Source organism: Henckelia pumila, chromosome 4 (assembly GCF_033568475.1).
Source record: "Henckelia pumila isolate YLH828 chromosome 4, ASM3356847v2, whole genome shotgun sequence".
In the NCBI taxonomy this organism is placed as follows: Eukaryota; Viridiplantae; Streptophyta; class Magnoliopsida; order Lamiales; family Gesneriaceae; genus Henckelia; species Henckelia pumila.
The window spans coordinates 29,378,959-29,400,898 of record NC_133123.1 but is presented as its reverse complement, the minus strand read 5'-3'; the positions used below and the strand labels follow the sequence as shown (position 1 = coordinate 29,400,898).

At 37.9% G+C, this 21,940-nt stretch overlaps 2 protein-coding genes and 1 non-coding gene across 7 annotated transcripts; 1 reads left to right on the top strand and 2 right to left on the bottom strand.

Moving 5' to 3' along the window:
* Window positions 1-151: 151 nt before the first annotated feature.
* On the bottom strand, window positions 152-2,827 carry LOC140894734 (probable mitochondrial saccharopine dehydrogenase-like oxidoreductase At5g39410). Its single transcript, XM_073303331.1, has 2 exons — window positions 2,039-2,827; window positions 152-984 (listed from the first exon to the last, which is right to left on the bottom strand). Exons 1-2 carry the CDS (start codon window positions 2,699-2,701, stop codon window positions 292-294), a joined length of 1,356 nt encoding a protein of 451 aa, XP_073159432.1. The 5' UTR covers window positions 2,702-2,827; the 3' UTR covers window positions 152-291.
* Window positions 2,828-4,277: 1,450 nt separating this feature from the next.
* TRNAQ-UUG (transfer RNA glutamine (anticodon UUG)) lies at window positions 4,278-4,349 on the top strand. Its single transcript has one exon. It is a non-coding gene; the product is annotated as a tRNA-Gln (tRNA).
* A 522-nt stretch (window positions 4,350-4,871) lies between these two features.
* On the bottom strand, window positions 4,872-8,880 carry LOC140863056 (uncharacterized). Of its 5 annotated transcripts, none has more exons than XM_073266178.1 (5): window positions 8,743-8,869; window positions 8,388-8,458; window positions 7,765-7,994; window positions 7,206-7,659; window positions 4,872-6,729 (listed from the first exon to the last, which is right to left on the bottom strand). In XM_073266178.1, exons 3-5 carry the CDS (start codon window positions 7,990-7,992, stop codon window positions 5,279-5,281), a joined length of 2,133 nt encoding a protein of 710 aa, XP_073122279.1. In that variant the 5' UTR covers window positions 7,993-7,994; window positions 8,388-8,458; window positions 8,743-8,869; the 3' UTR covers window positions 4,872-5,278. The 5 variants fall into 5 exon arrangements, with proteins under 5 accessions (XP_073122279.1, XP_073122281.1, XP_073122283.1 ...); XM_073266180.1 differs by lacking the exon at window positions 8,743-8,869 and adding an exon at window positions 8,519-8,728 and having other exon boundaries at window positions 8,388-8,418; XM_073266182.1 differs by lacking the exons at window positions 8,388-8,458; window positions 8,743-8,869 and adding exons at window positions 8,270-8,326; window positions 8,519-8,728.
* Window positions 8,881-21,940: the final 13,060 nt, after the last annotated feature.

Genomic DNA, 21,940 nt, shown 5'->3' with positions numbered 1-21,940 from the left:
GGTTACTCAGATCCTTTTTAGAAACAAAAATTATTTCTCTTCCCTTCAAATTTCTAGATTATCCAAAATCTTCCTTGTAATTCAGAATTTAGGTGGTTATGAAACTTATGATGCACCTCATGTTTTTTACTTGCCATAAAAAATAAATACAAATAGCGTTAAGCCATGGCCAAGATATTTCATTCAAAGAAATGCAAATACAAAACATTTTGATTTATATCTCAAAACAAAAAAAACATTTTGATTTATTAGGAAGAAAGTGTTCGAGATTATCACATGTTGAATGGCAACTCAGGCAGAGAGGGCTTTCTTGGAAATGAAATCGAAAGATATTCCATTCTCTTGGAGCCGTTCTTGGAGACCCGTGGGACCAAATACGATGCCCGGAGTGAAGACTCCTCCCTTGGGCAGATTTTCTCGGTCATTGAGTAGAATAAGCGCGCACTGAATCAGTATTATTGGAGTTGTTAGATACCCGATTTCAGGTCCCGACACTCTAGTTATCACCTCAGTATCTACTTTCTTGCTCCCTTGTGACACCAGACTACTGTCACTGTATCCGTGCCCGACAAACCACATCTTAAAGGTAGCACACGCCACTTGATCCTCAGAAGGCCCCTTTTTTTTGAACCATCCACAGCTGAAAAACGAGGGGAATTTCAATAGAAGCCATCTCCCTGGTGAGGTTTTGCTCAACAGCCCCATGAATATCCCGAGCATGATCACGGGAAACAAACCAAGGAGTGATTTTGTTCCTAGTTTTACACCAAAATGGGCTGGCTTCACTGATGACCAGAAGGCCTCTCTCTTTTTTTGGTGCTCTGGAGTCTCATTCACACCAGATAAACCATGGGGATTTTCGGTCAGGGTGCTCAGGGTTCTTCGAACTACGATGGAATCTGCTGATGGTAGCTTCAAGGCCCAGAGGCCAACGTGCGTTTGATGCTCGATGATAGAACCTTTTGCAGGCCCAGGTCCTGGAATCTGAACCATACATACAAATTTGAACATGTTTTCTGAAATCTAACAGATTGAAAGAAGACATGAGGCTTATTCCATGCTCAAATGCTAATAAAGTTTGTTAATCAGACATCAATGTCACCAAAACAATGTTTTCTAATGCCAAAACTCCCCTAGTTTTCTCCTTTTTTCTGTAAGATGTGATTCGTTTAAAGAATTATGATTTCGAAAATTCATGGAAGATGATGGCATCGTGCTTTCTGGAAATGCACCACAGCATCACTTTAGAATTTAGATTGGTACAAGAGACCAAATGCAGATGCACTTTGAGAATGATATTTTTGTTTTCTGTTTCAGCCCAGTGTGAATAACCGCAACAAATAGTTTAGGTCGCTGAAACTTCAGATGTTCTTGAACAATCCACAATTTCTGGGCGTGTGTTTATGGCACAGTTCACAAACACACAAAAACACAAAAACAAAATAAAAGAAAGAAAATGACGGGGTTTAATAACTAACAGTAGCATTGACATCATAAGCCATCAGTTTTTACCAAATGTCTAAAATAGCATAGATTTGTTGGCAAGGAAGAAGAATAATCCCACCTATGCCCATTGGAGTAGAAGCTCGAAAGAAAGAGAACCAAGTTTTGAACGACAGCCACAACCAAACTTTACAATCATCAAACATAGCTGTACCGGTTTAAGCTAATGGCATTGGATGACAAATGCAATCAGAAAGAGTCACTAAGAAGACTAGGACTCATAAAGATGCTCTACGTCTGGCAACAGTTCATCTTCTCGAAAAATTATAGATATTGCAGCCAGAAAGTTTAACCAAGCAAGAGCTATGGCCAGCCAAATGAAAAAAGATTTCAACTTTCTTGATTAATATTTAGATAAATGATAGTTTCGATTCATAAAATGAAAAAGATTCCAACTTTCTTGATCAATATTTATACAAACACTACTTTCAATTATTAACTTCAGTACTCTGGCCAAATGCAAGTAAGCTAATGAGAGTAAATCGAAAGCAGCAAAAAAAATACTGGATTCTATAACAAGAAAGAAAGATCATACCGCGGGCCGGGCTCTTTTAGGCCTGGACCTTCTCAACTCCATAAGCTTATCAGCATAAGCCACTCCAAGAACCGCAGATTCGTATGTCCCGAAATTCCCGACAATCTTCTTGTCCGACTCCAAGCTCAAATACGCATCAACGGAGTTCGGGCACGATGGATCGGCCCACTGTTTCGAATGAAACATCAGCCCGATCTCCGCCGGAATGGAATCAAACCCACAAGCAGAGATAATCAAAGACCCCTTCTCCACCGCCTTCTCGTGGTACAAAGCCTCCATTCTCTCCATAAAATCGGGCTCCCCAGAGATGTCCAAGTAATCGCAGCCCGATTCCACACAGGCCTTGACTACGGGATGCCCGTACAACCGAAACGGGCCAACGCAATTCAAAATGACCTTCGCCTGGGCCGCGACCCTTGCGAGGGAATTCGGGTCGGAAGTATCGGCGGTGAGAAGAGGGATTTTCGGCGGGAGATGCGGCGAGGCTGCCCAAGTGAGGGCTTCGGATAGCCTTGATGGGCTGCGCCCGGCCAAAGCGAGGGACTTGAGGGGTGAGTTGGGAACATCAAGGAATTTGAGAGCTTCTCGGATTACGTATTTTCCGGTGAAGCCGGAGGCGCCGAGGATCACGACATCAAAGATTTTGGAATTACTTTCCGCCATTTTTAAAAATAAATTTTGCAGAGATTTCAGTGGAAAGAACGAGGCGGATTCATCTAGAAGTCATTCAGTGTTAGAAATGCGTGAAGAAACTGAAATGGGCTCAGATAAAGATTCGATTTTGCATGTTCATCGGCTTTGTCGATTAAAGGGAAAATTTTAAGAATTTAGAAAAATTCTCGTCACTCGGTTTGTTTTTAGTAAATTAAATTTCCGATCGACCCAATTCAAAATCGACTCATTTAGGCTCCGTTTGATACCGTTATGAATAATCTATGTATAAAATTATTCTATTTAATCGCACGTTCTTCTCATCGTATAATTTATCTATCTATTAATTATAATTTTACATCAATCAAATCATTAATTATTTATCTTATATCAATCAAATCATTGAATTGAAATTACTATATTACCCCTTATAAATAATATTATTTATATATTTTTTTATTATTAAAAGGATATTATGGTAATTTACCATTTTTATATAAAATTTAATCAATCAAATCAAATAAACTATAATACAGTTTTGTTATGGTGCCCACTTTCCGTACCCATCACCATGCCCACCTATGAGGTGACACTCATCCATTGGATGAACCATTTGAATATGATTCATCTCATCCATTGGATGATTGTCACCTCATAGGTGAGCATGGAGGTGAGCATAGGAGATGGGCAGCATAACATAACTCAACTATAATATATCAATCAAATCAAATATTCACTATCATTTCTTATTTATTTTTTATTACATTACATTTGATGTTATGGGATATATCCCGAGATATCGTCTAATATCTCGGGATATATTTATTTTTCGCATGAACTTTAGATCGGGATATGTGATAACAAGCATATTATTGGTGGTAAGTGATGTCCTGCAATTATTATTGGATATGGGCCTCGCATATATTCACTATCTACAATCGGGCTTGGACTTGTCAGTATTATGTGATCATGGGCCGCATCCAATCAAATCATGGGCCTTGCCCTTTGAGTTATGGGCTTACACTAGGGACTACACGTCTGACATGAACACACGTTCTCAACCACTTGAATGACAGGGAAGTTTTATATATATCGTTTTGCTTCTAGTTTTATAGGACAACGTGGGAAGGGAATTTCTGCACTTTCTTCCCCATGATTTTCCCATGTTTTCCTCTATCTTTTCTCCCATGTTTCTTTGTCTGACTTAGGCATCGAAGGGGTCATGCCGGGAGAAATCCTGGCGCCCTCTAACCAGTTTATTCATGATTTTCAGGCAAGGATAATCGGAGGATTCACAAAGATGACGAAGGAATTTTTGGGATGTCATCAACATTACTTATTCATATATTATTTATCTCGTCACCCGTACCAAACTGAGCTTTAGTATATAGATTTGTAGCATGTCTAATGTAAATTTCTGCGGACTGGTTCAGTGTAGGCCGGCCGTAGCAATAAAAATTCATCGTCTAAAAATCATAGCGTTTGTTGCTCAATAATAGCTATGAAAATAGCTTGGACACGATTACACACAAAGCTGAATAGATATCAAATGTATTTTAAAATAAACCGAAATTTTCTTCTAAATAATGGTCACGTGGTGTAGTGGTTAGCACTCTGGACTTTGAATCCAGCGACCTGGGTTCGACTCCCGGCGAGACCTCTTTTTTCACTTTTTAAGAAAAATTTTTATTTTGTGCGTTTTTAATTTCTCTAATAATTATAAGGTAAAATTGGGTTACAAGAAAGTTTAATTTAATTTTCTTTGTTTTCTCAATGAAACAAACAAGATCAAATTTTTTGAGTATTTTACTAATCACACATAAAATTAATGCTAAATTTTATGATTTTTTTTTTTTTATCCTTTTCATCAATTGATTACTCAGGATTTAGTAAAATTGTTATAGTCTATGTAATATGTATTTTTTAAATTTAATATTCGACAGCAAATTTGAATTAGTGTTAAAGACTTGAAGACAATTTGCATAAAAAGATTTGTGCAACCAACTATTAATAAAATTTTATGGTGGCTTCTTATTATTTTGGGCTAGTTTGTGTCAATTTATGGAATATGGAATGCTTTTTAATTACATTATTGTTTAGATGTAATATCTTTATCCATATAATTATAAAACTCCTATGAAATTCATCTCCTACTCTATCTACCTATGAAAAGATATTATTTCAAAGTGAAAATTAGAATACCGGCACAACATAAATGAACCGAAAATGGTCACACCATAGCTGTGTTTTGATTTGAATGGCTAGTTTGTCTACTAATTGTATTTGCTCGTGAAAAGCACCAAAGAAACTATAAATTATTGACTATTTACATCATACTAGCAATCGTTCCGAAGAATTTCGTCGCCTATTCAGCATTTTAAAGGCAATGAAAGATGAGCATTAGAACATCTCTGCCTCGGCAAACGCCTCGTCCTTTTCCCCCATCCGAGTATGTTTCTACCTTCAAGTCCTAGTTTTTGGCTAGTGGGTTGTTGAGTTATGGTCGAGTAAACTGATTTTGAAACTGGAGAATTAGCTAAGACCCGAAAACGCTTCCTTCCCCTACCATTTCTGGGGCAGTTTCGACCTTCAACTCTGAATAGTAGCACTTCGAAAGCCTTGAGATCCTCGGTCACTTCTTGTCTTGATAATGTGACCAGACCAGGTCCCTCGACTTGGCATCCCTTTTCGAGATCTTTTAGTTTCTTCGTCGCTTGGATTATGCGATTCCATTGGCTTATAGCTATAGTCTTCCTCCTTTGTGTCTTCTAACTTTAAAGTCATGAATTCGAAGTAGTCCATGCCATAAGGAAGCAACCCGTCTGCATCACACACACCGTTCTGAACCAAGGAAACTGCTCTGATTGTATCGTCGCAATTTGACAAGATCTTTTCTGCAAACCATTTGAGACAATCGCTAGATGTGGCCTCCAAAGGCTCACATGCAACTTCATTTGAATTCTTTTTGCCAGACATCGAGAAGGAAATTATGGTCTGAGCTGCTATTCTGTCACATTCTTCGTTGGAAGGTTCAGATTTTCTTGGTGGCGGCACTTCCATTTCTGTCGAGTCAGCTTCTGTAGGCGACACCTCTGCTTCTGATTCAATCACTGTTGGAGCCTCCAAGTCTATCTCAGTTGTAGCAATTTTTACTATAGCTGTGGGGATAGATGGTGCTGGTGGAGCATCCTCCTCTTCAGAAGATAAGTTCAGGTCAATGTGATGCCTCAAACCAGAAATGTAGTTGTTAAATCCTTTCTGCAAAACAAAATCCTTGATTTCGAGCTCTTCTTTTCGACCACCACCATCTATGCAAGAACAGTTAACCTTGGAGACACTGCCTCCAGAATTTGGATTCTTGACCATGTCGAGTGCATTACAGATTGGAAAACCGAGAATCGTTCTAGGAATGCCATCATCAGCAATTAGAACAGCCATTGGCTCTGAGGTTTCCTGTTTTGCTTTCAAATTTGGCAAGGAACCACCTGTTGTTTCGGTTTTCTTGAAAAATTCAATGGAATGATTCTGCAACGAATCAAGATTCATGAAGTAAGAATTATTCGCCCCTTTCTTTGGTTCTCCCCTTTGTTGTGGAGTTTTTAGAAACCAGGGTAGCTCTCCCTTCGGATTTTCCTTGTTGCTTTGATAATCTGTAAACATAAGATTTTGTTGAGGACCAACCATTTCGAACTTCTGGGAGTTTTCTGAATATCCTTTTGAACTTTCTATAGGCTTCGCATTTGTGTCCTCCTCGTTCTTGAAACATTTTCCTGGAGCACCATATCCAACATCTTTACAGTTGACCAAATCATTCTTCTTGATTATACCTGAAATGTTAGATGCTGGACCCAATGGATCATCATTTTCTCCAGAAATTTCAACGCCGAAAAGCGTCTGTTTCCTTCGAGATGCTGATTTACATGTACTCAAATGATTATCTGAAAATCCATTTCTTGGCTGAGCCGTCCCCTTAGAACATGTATGTGACTCGCCAAAACGAAAGTCTCCAGTAAAAGAATGCTTTTCAAATCTCTTTTCCTCTGTAAATATATGGATAAATAAATGAGTGTTGTTTAACATCAAGTCCAACTTGCTATGTCTTATACCCAAGCAACCTTTTCCACCAAGAATTAACCAAATATAAAGAAAATTGAATAACAGAAGCCAAGGTCATGTTTTCTCCTTTCAAGTTTTGAACTTAAAATGGCAATACCGAAAACATCACAAAAATAAACTGGATCATTCAACAAGATTGTGCAGGCCAAAAGATTAAAATCGCAACAACATCATAGTACTAATATAACATCACCACGAGCCATGCAATAGAATCTTGAAACCCAAGAAATGTGCCAAGGGATGTCTTATTACTGGCTTACCTGTACAGCAATCATAAAAATGTTCTTTTCCCCACATTTCATTCCTCGAATTTATACTACTAAGTACTTAAATAAATTCCACCTTTTTCCAACCTGGGGATTTTCATAGAAATTTATTGATGCAAGATGAAAGTTTGAACCTGAATTAACAGAAACATCAGCTCTTCCAAGGCACGAGAAAGTACTGTGAATCCCATCCGCTAAGCTGGTTAAATTTAAGTCAGTCTGATAACATGGCCTCGGAGAATCAACTTTACGTTCTGGTCTCCAAGCACCAGTAAAAGCAGAATTAGCAAACAAGGTCTGATGATTTCGGTTTCGAATGTTGGTTTCCACCACAGGAAATTCGTAAAAACTTTTTTGCACCTCATTTTCTACATTGCTTCTGAGTACATTAGCTGGAATTTCAAAAGAATCCGTTCTTTTCTCAAAACTGATGCTCTTAGGCAGTGGAATATCACTGCTTGTCAAAATTTTCGATTCTTGAATCAGGGAAATAAAGGGTATACTATGTTCGACTTTGTTTAATTTTGCCGTTTTCATTTCATTCATCAGCTCTCTCTGCCTGATGCAAAGACGGTGGAGTTCTCGAACCTGACGAGTTATAAACACACACATTTGACAAAATCAGGTTCACTAAACCTAAAGCACATATCACTTGCCATTCGTAACAAATTCAGAGTAACAATGAAATCATACCTGATTTCTAAATACCGTTTCATGCTTGAGAATTGTCTTTCTTATTTCCTCCTTGCCATATCCAAAAATACCATCTTTTGTCGTCTGGGACGAGCCGTGATTCTGGCCACTTTTCGCAAATTTGCCTTGGTGATGCAAGGATCTCGCAACGGTATTGGCATTACCATCCCGGCCAGTGGCGGAACAGTACTCGGGCAAAACTCCATTTACCAGTATTTCAGTTCTCATTTCTGGAATAAAAAACATGAAGGTAAATTTGGAAACCACGAATCAAACCAAATAATCATAGAACCTATATTAGGCAGGTAAATTTGGAAACCACGAATCAAACTAAAAATAAGTTCCATCCTCTTATAATCATAAACCCTTTACAAACATAAAGGAACGAAGAAAGCTGCATACAAATCTGCATTTGACCTCAAAAGGCGAGAAAGAATCTACAATTAGCTGAAAATTTGATCTCAAAGAAACTTCGTGAATCAAAGCAACACTTCAAAATTCAAACCATACAAAAGCAAAAGTCCAAGGCTAAAAAATCAACCAAGAAAAGGGATTCAAGCCCCTGAAAGAAAAAGAAAACCCAGAGGCTGAAATGTACGCATGAGAGGTTTAGAGTGGAATACCTCAAACCCAAATTCTACTCATCCATTGAGTCTAATACAGTCCCACAAATTCAATTCAAACGTTAGAATCTCTGCACAATAATGACAAGAATTCAAGACCCGGAGAACAAATCAAATATCGTTCTATATACCTTCACCTAAGAACCTTCAAAGAAAAGCGAAGAAACAATCCCACAATTAATGAGGAGATATAAGTATGTTGGGCCATTTTCATGATCAATCAAATGGAAGAGGGATCCAAGATAAAGATCTTTTACTTCTCTCTCCGTGTACAAATTCAAGAAATGAAAGAAAATAGAATGCTTTTACAGAAGAACATAATGACTCTGAATTTGTCAACACGAGGTCTCCTCACCTTGTTCTATATGCTTTTCTTCCAATTCTTCCTTTGGAATCAATCATTTCCTTTCCCATTTAGCTTATTGATAGTACAGTTCCGAAACATGTTTGTAGTGAAAAGAAATAAATTATTATTGTATTCATAAAAGATATTCTTGATTCTGAGGAAGTAAAAGGCATATGTGTAATCTGATTGACATTTATTAAACTCTTTAGATTCTCTCGTATAATAATAATAATAATAATAAAAAGAATATAAATACATATAATATATATATGGACATGGTACTTGCCTTGAATTCAAGATCAAATGTTTACATTTTATAAAATGAAAAGATCAAATTTTTACACTCATAATTTTGGAAAAATTGGAACTTTTTTGCATTTTTGAGGTGGGATTTCGATGTTGCACCCAAAACTTATTTTTTTTTTCCTTTGTTTTTATTTGTTTTGTCGTAATATTTCCAAGAAATAGACGAAATTATAACTCATTTAACATAAAGTTCCAAATTTAAAATGAGATTTCATGTTCGATATCTCATTATAAAATTATACTAAGCAGAAAAGTATAAAAATCCTATCTTGTGATAACAAATGCAATTGTCGCCAGTTTCCTAAACGCATGCAACGGAGCTTAATGCACCTGCCGCGTGGCCCACGCGCAATGATAGCGCCTAAGATGTACAGTCTGCTGCATTAAAGTACAATAAAGCGTACAAACAAATAATCTATGCTCATAAGTGTGACTCACGCGTGGTTGTGGCGCGTGTGAAATAATGTACCTTAGATTCACTCCTAAAGATAAGAGTGGCTGTTACATTACATTGGAGACTTACAACTAGGGACGGGGAAAAAATATCGAAATATTGAAATATTAAAAAATTGTATCGAAAAAATTATCGAAATTATCAAAAAAATCGGTATATCGAAAATATCGTGCCGAAATTTTTGGTATCGGTATCGATATCAATATGATACATTTTTTTTTCGGTAAACCGGTATATCAAAATACCGAAAAATAATTTTTTTAAAAAAATATATATATGAATTTTTTTTGAATTCGGTATCAGTACACGATATAGATTTTCGTCATACCGAAAATTCGATATATTCGATATACAGTACGGTATCGATATTGAAAACTTTCATACCTATTTTTTCGGTACGATATACGATATCCGATTTTCGATACGGTATACGTACCGACCCACCCCTACTTACAACCACCTCAGTGGGTGGACAAGGTAATAATTAATGCATTCAAATCCCATTATGTGACTTTTATGATTAATTAATTCTTGAAAATTGAAATTTATTTCTAGATTTCATGTTTTTATTGGTTAAATAAATTAAATTAAAATTTCCAGGGTAACTGTCTGTATTTTATATAGAATCAAAATGTCAATGACATTGGATTATATTATAATTATAATATAATAAATGAACATGTCGTGACACAATACAATGCAAGTGATCTATGATTCTATAGAAAAAATCGAGAATAAGAAGTATTTAAAAAAAAACAAATTAAAATGAAAGTTATCTATGTGTGAAGTCGAGGAGATAAAATAGAAGATTGGTCGGAAAGATAAATATTGAATATGAAGTTTGACGATAAAAAGAATAGTTTTTTAAAAAAAAAAATGGTAAGAGCTTGTAATATTATTAAATTGAAGATAAATTAGTCATTACAGAAGTTATTAATCAAAACAAGCGGTTTGGTTTCTTTTTCTGAATCCATACACAGTCCAATAAAAATTAAGGTATTCGATGAGATCTACACCGAACAAAAACTAATGTAAAAATTCATATGTATCAAACACGTTATGTATTAATTGAACTATTCAATACCAACAGGTGTCATATTGATTTTACGAGTACAAAGATTGATTTAAACGTGATGTAAAACACATAGATAGATCTAGTATATACTCAACCTATAAATTGCTACATCTTTTGACCATACAAGTACTCTAGCATTGATATCTTTTTTGTGTTAAATTAAAATATGTAATCAATGATGTTGGGGTCGGTAGAGTTGGATGGGAGCCATAAATTGTAAGAAATCGATTGGCTTCTTGTATATGTCAATTTGTTGATGCATAAATGCTCCCAAAGGTTTTCTTGGACAAACATTGCTTGAACATTCCATAAGCTTAAACAATGTGAGGATACGGTGACCTTGGAATTATAGGGGGTTTTGCTTCTTTTTCTTTATTTTGCCAAACACCCATATAATTATGGAAGTTCCTTTTGAGGACTTGTTGTCGACTTTATCTATTTTATTCACCCAAATTTCTTGCCACCTTCACCAATGCTCGAAGAGCATTGCATGATTAATTACAAGAACAAGAAAGAGAGGTTATGGGATTTTCGACTGAGACATGTATGAAAATCTATGGATATTTTAAGATTTTTTTGATGATGATGGAAATAGACTTTATATATATTATATATAAAAGGAAATCGAACCTCAAGTCAACAATTATATCAAATTTTCACATAATCGACAGAAAAGGGAGGAAAAAATACAAACTAATATCACTACCAAAAATGGTCATTTATAGTGCGGCAATCATTATTGTTTTTTTAAAGAATACGGCATTTGTTCTTAATTAATGGTCATCTAACATATAACAACGTCAAGAATACTCGCAATTGATATCTGTCGTTTGCGTATTGGTCGCAAATCTTTGAGTTTAATACAACAACGTGCAAACGAAGCATTTTTTTTTTTTTTTACATGTTCATAATTTTAGTTGAAGGTTAGAGAATTAAACCGAGACAAGTTAGCACAAGAGATTTTTCGGTAGCTTCCTAATAAATAGATAGATTGATTGATCATTATTGGGAAATTAATAACATATCGTGGGATAGATAAAATTCATGTAACATCAATGAACAATATTTAGCAAACCTTATTTGGGTCCATAAGCCCAAGAATTTCCCACTCAACCCATTAACAATTGGGTTACAAGCCGCCACAAGTCCATTGCTTCGAGCTTATGGACCTATGGTTCAGGATTCCACTGGATAGTGGATAAGGCCGTGATATGTGTACTTGTCTTGTCTCCAAAAAATTACTGTCAGATGAATTTGGCTGAGCATTTTGTGCCGAAAAATATTAGATTGTATTTGTATGGATAGATTTGATTTGGGAAAGAAATTTTAAATCGACGATGGATTTGAGTAGGGGTGTGCAACGGCTGATCTGGTTCAATTTTACATAATTATGGTTTGGTTTTTCGGTCTACGATTTTTTTAAATGTCTAATCCGATAACCAAATCATTTAATTACGGTCTGGTTCGGTTTTATAGTACTACGGTCTGGTATATATTATTGGTTTTGCGATTTTAGAAACAAATTTAATTGATTAATTATGTATCATTCTCCGAGTTATAAATTGGTAATTTAAATTCAGTTTTATATAATTTTTAGTTAATTTTATGAGTTTACAATTATAAAATTTGATAAAAAATTGTTTTTATCGTTTTTCCAATTATGTCGGTTATACATTAAATTATTTTAAATTTTATACAAATATCTTGTAATAAAATTTTTATTAAATTTATAATTAGTTATACAAATTTAATGCATAAAAATATATACAAATAAATATACAATAATTTATATTTGAATTATTAAAATTATATTCACCTACCAATAGTTTAAATATAAATAAAATAATTATTTTATTAAAGTACGGTTTAAACGGTCGATTTGATTTCAAAGTACATAAAACCGTAACCAAATCATAATAATTTCGGTTTTAAGTTATAAAACCAAAATTATAAATTTGGATTGTGGTTCGGTTTGGTTTACGGTTTCTTCGGTTTAAATTTTCGATTTTGACCATATTATGCATACCCCTAGATTTGAAAGTCAAATTACACCGATTTTTGGTGTGTTTGAATCTATAATAATTACTGTTAAAATTATTTAAACTGATATAAAATGAAATTGAAATTCACTTGAATATTGTTATATGATATTTTTTTATAAAAAAAAATTATGAAATACGTCAGTTCTAATCATAAGTTTAAAGTCAACACGATTTTCTGGACATGTCCAAGTAATTTCAGATATGACATTGGTACTATTTCGACATGATGTACTAAAATAACCTAGAATTTATCGGCTATAGCCTACAAGATTTGAAATTTTGTACTGGGCGTTTGGATTTTTCTCTAGTTAGCGTTCTAAGATAAATTAACAATAGAAATAACACTACTGTGAGACGGTCTCATCCATGAGACGTATCAATTTTATCTATATTTATAATAATAAATAATATTTTTGACATAAAATGTAATAATTTTTAATGGATAAACCGTATAAGAGATTCGTCTAAAAAAAATGACCCTTGAGACCGTTTCATAAGATTTTTTTATCTAATACTGGGCATATGTGATCCAATTCGAGAATTGTTTAATGTATAGTTTAACTATTGAGTTGATTTTAAAGTTATGTTTAATAGTGTTTCATTTGAAATTTTAATTATCTTGACACAAAAATTCACATGATCTCTTATTTGAGTAAATTATAAAAAAATATTATTTCATATGTTTATTTCATTTAAGCTATATTTATTTTTCATATATCTCAAATATGCAGTTTAGTTTTCATATTTAATGTTATCTTTCCTTTTTATATACCAATTTACCCCTACTAATATTGTAACACCCGGTATTTTTAAATACGTAAATCTGCATGCATAATTAGGATATTTAATTATTTAAATTTGTGATTTATGGGTTAAATAATTATGTGAATTATTTGTGCATGATTTAATTTAATTTTTAAGCATTTAACCCATAATTAGTGATTTTTAGGATTTTTAGTATTTTAATTATTTTATCGCGTAGACGGGACCGTGGACGGACGAGATGACAATTTTCTATCCAATTTATTTCATGAGCCTTTTAAAAGCCCAAAAAAATATTATTTTGAGTTTTATTTCCTCAAAAATTTTATTATTTAATTTTATATAATTTTAGGAGTCCGTTTTTATTCAAAATAAGCCAAAATAATGACTTTTTATTATCTTTAAAATTTCCCTAAATTAATATTTCGGGATTTTTATATTTTTTTAAAATTTTGTTATCAGATTTCTTTTCTTAATTAGATTTTTAAGTTATATATTTTATATATTAAAATCCTTATTAATATATTTAATTTCCTAAAAACCTATTTTATTAAAAACTTAACCTAATCTACCCCAAACCCATCGACCCTAAGCCCCAGCCGACACCCCACTCTCCTCCATCACTCTCCATCGTTTCCAGCAGCCTCCAACTACTCCATAGCTCGGTTTTTGAAGGTCCAAGTCGGTTGTCGTCGTCCCGTCGTCCCGAAATCATCCCACACTCAATTTTTCTCTTCGTTTTCGGTGAAAGGCATGATTTTCTTCCATTTTTTCGTACCTATCAGATATTATGTTGTGTGGATTGTGTATGCATCGAAAACTTTCAAGTTTTTCAGAAAAATGGTTCGGTTGTTTCGATTTTATGCGCAAGGTTCCTTGTTTTCCTTTTTCATGTTCACGTTTTCGGTCCACCATGGCTGGTATGGCTGCTGGTCAGAGTCCTAGGTAGTGTGAGGAGGGTCTGGACCGAATGGCTCAAGTGGCTCGAGCCAAACGGCCCCAGGAAGTCTGCTGGTGCGGTTCGGCCTCCCTTGGTGCACAGTCTAGGGTTTCGGGAAATGGGCTTCGGGTTCGGTGGTCCAGGCTGCATAGGGCTGGGGGCTGGTGCAGGTTAGGTCCGCCCAGACGTGGGCTACGTCTGGGCGGCGGCACTCCGGACAAGGGTGGCCGGAGCAGGCCGGTAGCAGCCACGGAGGGGCTGCTACTCTCGGCCGCAGCCGAGATGGGGTTAGGGCTACGGGTTCTAGGTTTTCCTATGGGCTTCCGGGTCGGGTCGGTGGTCCGGGTCAAGTTCATGGGTCATGGGTTAAGTTAGTTGGGTCCGGGTCCGAGTTAAGTTAATTGGGCTCGAGTATTTTTAATTTTAAGTTAATTATTAAATTTAAGTGTTTTATTGGGTTAATTAGCTTAATTATATTTTTGGGCTTCACTTAAGTTTATTAATGGGCTTAATTAATTTAATTATATTGATCCACTAATTTCTATGGGCTTTAGGGCCCATGAAAATTATTGGGCCAGTCTTTGGGCTTTTGGGCCCATTGGGCCAGTTTAAGTTGTTATTGGGCCTAGAATGTTTTATGGGCTTTAAATTATTTTAATTGGACTTAGAACAATTTTATTGGGCTTAAGTATGTTATTGGGCCAGATTTAAGAAATTGGGCTTGAGTGTTAGGACCAGCAGTCCAGTACAATCCATGAGAAATTTGCATGTGTCCTGATTATATATTTAATTATTTTTATGCATTGAAGTTATTTTAATATTTATATGTTAGTAAGAAATTAAATTAAATATATATGAAGGACACACATTTTATTTAAGTACATGCATTCATTAAATAATTTTATGCATAATTAAATGTTTAAGGTTGAGCAATAATAAAATATTTTATGTTGGAAGTTGAAGTAGTGTGACAATTTAAGGGGGATTCGTCCCCATATATGAACTATTGAAGGGCAGTTTACTGCCAATTTAAGAGGTGATTCGTCACCGCCACGTACGTTGTTTTCCACGCTGATCAGTATTTAATGTATGATTTAAGGTTACACTACGGATACAACCATGCGATGTTAGAAATTTAACTGCTCAACAATATTTATGTATTATGTTATTTAAGTTAATTTAAGTTATGTTTATGTCATGATATTTTTAAGCATGCTCATTCATGTATATGTTATGTATTAGTATCAAAGTGATTTAAATTATTTTAAACCCTTGTTATGTTAGCATGTTCGGCATCTAGGCTCACTACACTTATATGGTGCAGGTGAGTACGTAGAGGAGGATGTAGCTCCTACCGGCGGCGAGGACATATGAGCGGACATGCAGTGACCCCGTGACCGTGATAGATGTCTGAGTCACATTGCATGTTTTGAATATTTTTAGCATGTTACATTTTTAAGTATTTTTTTCAGTGGTTGTGTTTTGGAATATTTTATTTAAATATTTTCAGTGCATGCAAACTTTAATCATTTTATTTATGCAGTATTTTAATTCAATATTTGACTCAGATATTTATTTTATTAAAGAATACATATTTTATTTAGTAAGTAATAAAAAAAAAATTCCGCATATTTATTTATTAACTATAGAGTTAGGGTCGTTTCAGTTGGTATCAAAGCACGGTCCTTGGAGGGGTCATTACTGCTATGCGAGCTCAGAAATCCACGCTACCGGTCTGTAAGTTTTAAGTGTTTATAGCATGATTTAATTTTTTGGATTTAAGTTAGCATTACTTTTAAACAACTTAGTTATGCATGGCGATTTACGTAAAGAAATATGTGGTGGTGCAGAATGCCTCCCAGACCGATGAACGGACGTGGGGGATCTCCACCTACACCTCCACCTCCACCTCCGCTGAACCCTCTAGCAGCATTGGAGCAGGCCAATGCGAATATGATGGCAGGGATTACTGCTCTGTTAGAGCAGCAGGCTACTCGTCCTAGATTGTCCCATGAGGAGGACGTTGCTGAGAGGTTCCAGAAGAAGGGACCGAAGGAGTTCCTTGGTACCACCGATCCTTTGGTGGCTGAGGGGTGGATTCGCTCTCTGGAGTCCATCTTTGCTTATATGGGGATCACAGACGCCGACAGGGTGAACTGTGCGACTTACATGCTGAGAGGAGATGCAGCTCTATGGTGGGAGGGTGCTGCCAGGGGAGTTCACCTTCCTACACTGTCTTGGGCGGAGTTCAGGCGTGTCTTCTACGCCAAGTATTTCACGGAGGATGTGAGGAGTCGCATGATCCGGGAGTTTATGAGTCTCCGGCAGGGGGACATGTCTGTTGTGGAGTACGTGAGCCAGTTCGAGCGGGGCTGTCATTTTGTGCCTCTGATTGCAGACAGTCCACCGGAGAAGATGAGACAGTTTGTGGAGGGACTGAGAGCGGATATTAAGCACGACGTACGTATGATGGATGTCGCTACATATGAGGCGGCAGTTAGTAGAGCACTGAGGTCAGAGGAGGGTAGGAGAGAGATGCAGAGGGAGCAGCAAGGGAAGAGGCAGTTTCAGGCTGGGTATCAGCGACCATCTTCGCAGCCTCCTATGAAGAAGCAGTTTACAGGGCCGGCTAAGGGCCCGAATCCGCAGCAGAGGCCGCAGCAGCAGAGGGGCGGGGCCCCTAATGCCATAGGTTTTCCTACTTGCACGAAGTGTCAGAAGATGCATTCGGGACCGTGTTTGTTGGGAGCAGGGGTTTGCTATCACTGTAGGGAGCCAGGGCATCAGATAGCTAACTGCCCGAGAAAGAAGAACACTGCTGGTAGAGTGTTCGTCATGCAGGCCGAGGAGGTAGATCCAGACACCTCCTTGATCACCGGTATATCTTACCCCTAACATTTTAATAATTTTTCTTTGGTTAAAATTTCGTCTTTATTTTGGAATTGTTGTTATTTGGGTTATTTAACTGCATGTTAGAATAGGAAGCATGTTTTACTTGTGATTAGAATTAAGAATTAGTAGTGACTCGTTGGGGAAAATTTGGTAGTGGTATGAAATTGTTGGGAATTTTCTGCGTGCAGGGAGAATTCTAGTTGGAGGCAACTCCACGTTTGCGTTGCTAGATTCAGGAGCTACACATTCGTTTATCTCCATGGAGTTTATCAGGCGGGTAGGAATCACACCTGAGATTATTGACAGTGGGTATGATGTTACTATGCCGTCAGGGCAGATTATTTCTACCTCGAAGGTTATTTGAGGACTGGAGTTGGAGCTGCAGGGACACTCCATTCAAGCAGATGTGGTGGTTTTGCCATTGAGTGGTTTCGATTTGATTTTGGGTATGGACTGGTTGACAGTCAATGGAGCTTCGATTGATTTTTGTCAGAGATCAGTGTCAGTGAGACCTACAGTAGGCGACCCGTTCACTTTTCATGCATCTCAGAGCAGTGATATTTCTCAGGTGATATCTCTTATTCAGGCGAGGAAGTTGTTGAGACGGGGTTGCCAGGGGTTTCTAGCGAGTATAGTCATGACTTCAGCGCCATCTAGCAGATCATTATCAGAGATAGAGGTGGTTCGTGATTTTCCGGATGTCTTTCCGGAGGATGTTGCAGGAATTCCACCAGTGAGAGATGTGGAGTTCAGCATCGACTTGGTACCAGACACCGTGCCTATCTCTAAGGCACCGTACAGACTTGCTCCTACTGAGATGAAAGAGTTGAAGGAGCAGATTCAGGAGTTGTTAGAGAAAGGATTTGTTCTTCCTAGCTTTTCTCCATGGGGGGCTCTGGTGTTATTTGTGAAGAAGAAGGATGGCAGTATGAGACTGTGCATCGATTACCGAGAGCTCAACAGGGTCACAGTGAAGAACAAGTATCCACTACCGAGGATAGAGGATTTATTTGACCAGTTGCAGGGAGCTTCAGTGTTCTCCAAGATTGACCTGCGATCTGGTTATCATCAGTTGCGTGTTAGAGATGCAGATGTGTCCAAGACTGCTTTCAGGATACGATATGGGCATTACGAGTTCTTGGTGATGCCATTTGGGATGACCAATGCTCCAGCGGTTTTCATGGAACTCATGAACCGAGTCTTTCAGCCGTATCTAGATCAGTTCATCATAGTCTTCATTGATGATATCTTGATCTATTCTAGGAGCATCGAGGAGCATAGACAGCATCTTCAGACAGCCTTGCAGACTTTGAGGGAGCATCGTTTGTATGCCAAGTTCAGCAAGTGCGAGTTTTGGCTTGAGCAGGTGGAATTTCTTGGCCACATTATTTCGAGAGATGGGATTGCAGTTGATCAGTCGAAGGTTGAGGCGGTGCAGAATTGGGATATTCCGAAGAATGCTTCGGAGATTCGCAGTTTCTTGGGTTTGGCAGGATATTATAGGAAGTTCATCAAGGATTTTTCCTCTATTGCAGTACCCTTGACTTCCTTAACCAAGAAGAATGCGAAGTTTATCTGGAGTTCAGACTGTCAGAGGAGCTTCGATCAGCTGAAGGAAGCACTCACTACAGCACCGGTGTTAGCAGTGACAGTACCACACGAGGAGTTAGTGGTGTACACCGATGCGTCTAAGCTGGGTTTAGGCACAGTACTTATGCAGTGTGGCAAGGTTATTGCGTATGCGTCGAGGCAGCTGAAGGTTCATGAGCAGAATTACCCGACGCATGACTTGGAGTTAGCAGCAGTGGTTTTCGCTTTGAAAATCTGGAGGCACTATCTGTATGGCGAGAAGTGCAAGATTTTCACAAACCACAAGAGTCTCAAGTACTTCTTCACACAGAAGGAGTTGAACATGAGACAGCGCCGATGGTTGGAGTTGGTGAAAGATTATGACTGTGACATTAGCTACCATCCGGGTAAAGCTAATGTAGTAGCAGATGCTTTGAGTCGGAAGTCGTCAGTGGTCTCATATTTGACCGTATAGTTACCACTGCAGAGCGAGATTCAGAGATTTGACTTGGAGTGTTATCCGAGTGGTCATGCATCGAGCTTGTCAGTGTTGACGGTGCAGCCAGTTCTGCGAGATCGGATTAGGGATGGACAGTCTACTGATGAGGAGTTGCAGCGATGGAGACAGAGAGATGAGGCTAGGGGTAACCTCTTGTATACAGTAGTGGATGGTATCGTTCAGTACCGTGATAGGATGTGGGTACCGAACGTCGATCAGTTGAGAGCTGAGATTTTAGCAGAGGCTCACACATCTCCGTACTCCATTCACCCTGGAAGTACGAAGATGTACAAAGATTTGCAGCTATTGTATTGGTGGCCCGGGATGAAGAGTGACATCGGGAGAGTGGTGTCAGAGTGCTTGACTTGTCAGCAAGTCAAGGCAGAGCATCAGCGTCCAGCAGGACTTCTTAGACCTCTTCCTATTCCGGAATGGAAATGGAAGAATATTACGATGGACTTTGTGGTTGGCTTACCGAGGAGTGCCAGAGGTTGCACAGCGATTTGGGTGATTGTGGATAGACTCACCAAGTCAGCTCATTTCTTGCCGGTGAGGACTACCTACTCATTGACACAGTATGCAGAGCTTTACATCAAGGAGATTGTTAGACTGCATGGCATACCAGTGTCGATTGTGTCAGACAGAGATCCGAGATTCACATCTGCGTTTTGGAAGAGTCTGCACACAGCATTGGGGACTAGGCTTTTGTTCAGCACAGCATTCCATCCCCAGACAGATGGTCAGTCTGAGAGAGTGATCCAGGTTCTCGAGGATCTCCTGAGGTCTTGTGTCATTGATTTTCGGGGCTCTTGGGAGACTAGACTGCCATTAGTGGAGTTTACCTATAACAACAGTTTTCAGTCGTCTATAGGTATGGCTCCTTATGCAGCATTGTATGGGAGGAGATGCAGATCTCCTGTGCATTGGTATGAGGTTGGTGAGCGGATTTTACTGGGTCCTGAGATTGTGCAGCAGACAGCTGACATTGTGACTCATATTCGAGATCGGATGAGGACTGCTCAGAGTCGTCAGAATAGTTATGCAGATGCCAGACGACGAGATTTGGAGTTCGCTGTAGGTGATCACGTATTCCTGAAGGTGTCACCTATGAAGGGAGTAGTGCATTTTGGCCGGAGAGGCAAGCTTAATCCGAGGTATATAGGGCCATTCGAGATCTTGGAGAGAGTTGGCACGTTGGCCTACCGTTTAGCTCTACCACCAGGGCTAGCGGCAGTGCACAACGTTTTCCATGTATCCATGCTTCGGAGATATGTCTCTAACCCATCGCATGTGTTGGATTTCGAGCCCTTGCAGTTGCCACCAGATCTAGTTATGAGAAGAGGCCAGTGCGGATCTTGGCTAGGGAGGAGCGGAGGCTTAGGACGCGGGTCATACCGATGGTCAGAGTCCAGTGGCTAAATCACTTAGAGGAGGAAGCTACTTGGGAGACCGAGGCAGACATGAGGACTCGCTATCCGGAGTTGTTCGGGTAAGTACCTTAATTTCGAGGACGAAATTCAATTTAAGGGGGGGAGAATTGTAACATCCGGTATTTTTAAATACGTAAATCTGCATGCATAATTAGGGTATTTAATTATTTAAATTTGTGATTTATGGGTTAAATAATTATGTGAATTATTTGTGCATGATTTAATTTAATTTTTAAGCATTTAACCCATAATTAGTGATTTTTAGGATTTTTAGTATTTTAATTATTTTATCTCGTAGACGGGACCGTGGACGGACGAGATGACAATTTTCTATCCAATTTATTTCATGAGCCTTTTAAAAGCCCAAAAAAATATTATTTTGAGTTTTATTTCCTCAAAAATTTTAGTATTTAATTTTATATAATTTTAGGAGTTCGTTTTTATTCAAAATAAGCCAAAATAATGACTTTTTATTATCTTTAAAATTTCCCTAAATTAATATTTCGGGATTTTTATATTTTTTTTTAAATTTTGTTATCAGATTTCTTTTCTTAATTAGATTTTTAAGTTATATATTTTATATATTAAAATCCTTATTAATATATTTAATTTCCTAAAAACCTATTTTATTAAAAACTTAACCTAATCTACCCCAAACCCATCGACCCTAAGCCCCAGCCGACACCCCACTCTCCTCCATCACTCTCCATCGTTTCCAGCAGCCTCCAACTACTCCATAGCTCGGTTTTTGAAGGTCCAAGTCGGTTGTCGTCGTCCCGTCGTCCTGGAATCGTCCCACACTCAATTTTTCTCTTCGTTTTCGGTGAAAGGCATGATTTTCTTCCATTTTTTCGTACCTATCAGATATTATGTTGTGTGGATTGTGTATGCATCGAAAACTTTCAAGTTTTTCAGAAAAATGGTTCGGTTGTTTCGGTTTTATGCGCAAGGTTCCTTGTTTTCCTTTTTCATGTTCACGTTTTCGATCCACCATGGCTGGTATGGCTGCTAGTCAGAGTCCTAGGTAGTGTGAGGAGGGTCTGGACCGAATGGCTCGAGTGGCTCGAGCCAAACGGCCCCAGGAAGTCTGTTGGTGCGGTTCGGCCTCCCTTGGTGCACAGTCTAGGGTTTCGGGAAATGGGCTTCGGGTTCGGTGGTCCAGGCTGCATGGGGCTGGGGGCTGGTGCAGGTTAGGTCCGCCCACACGTGGGCTACGTCTGGGCGGCGGCGCTCCGGCC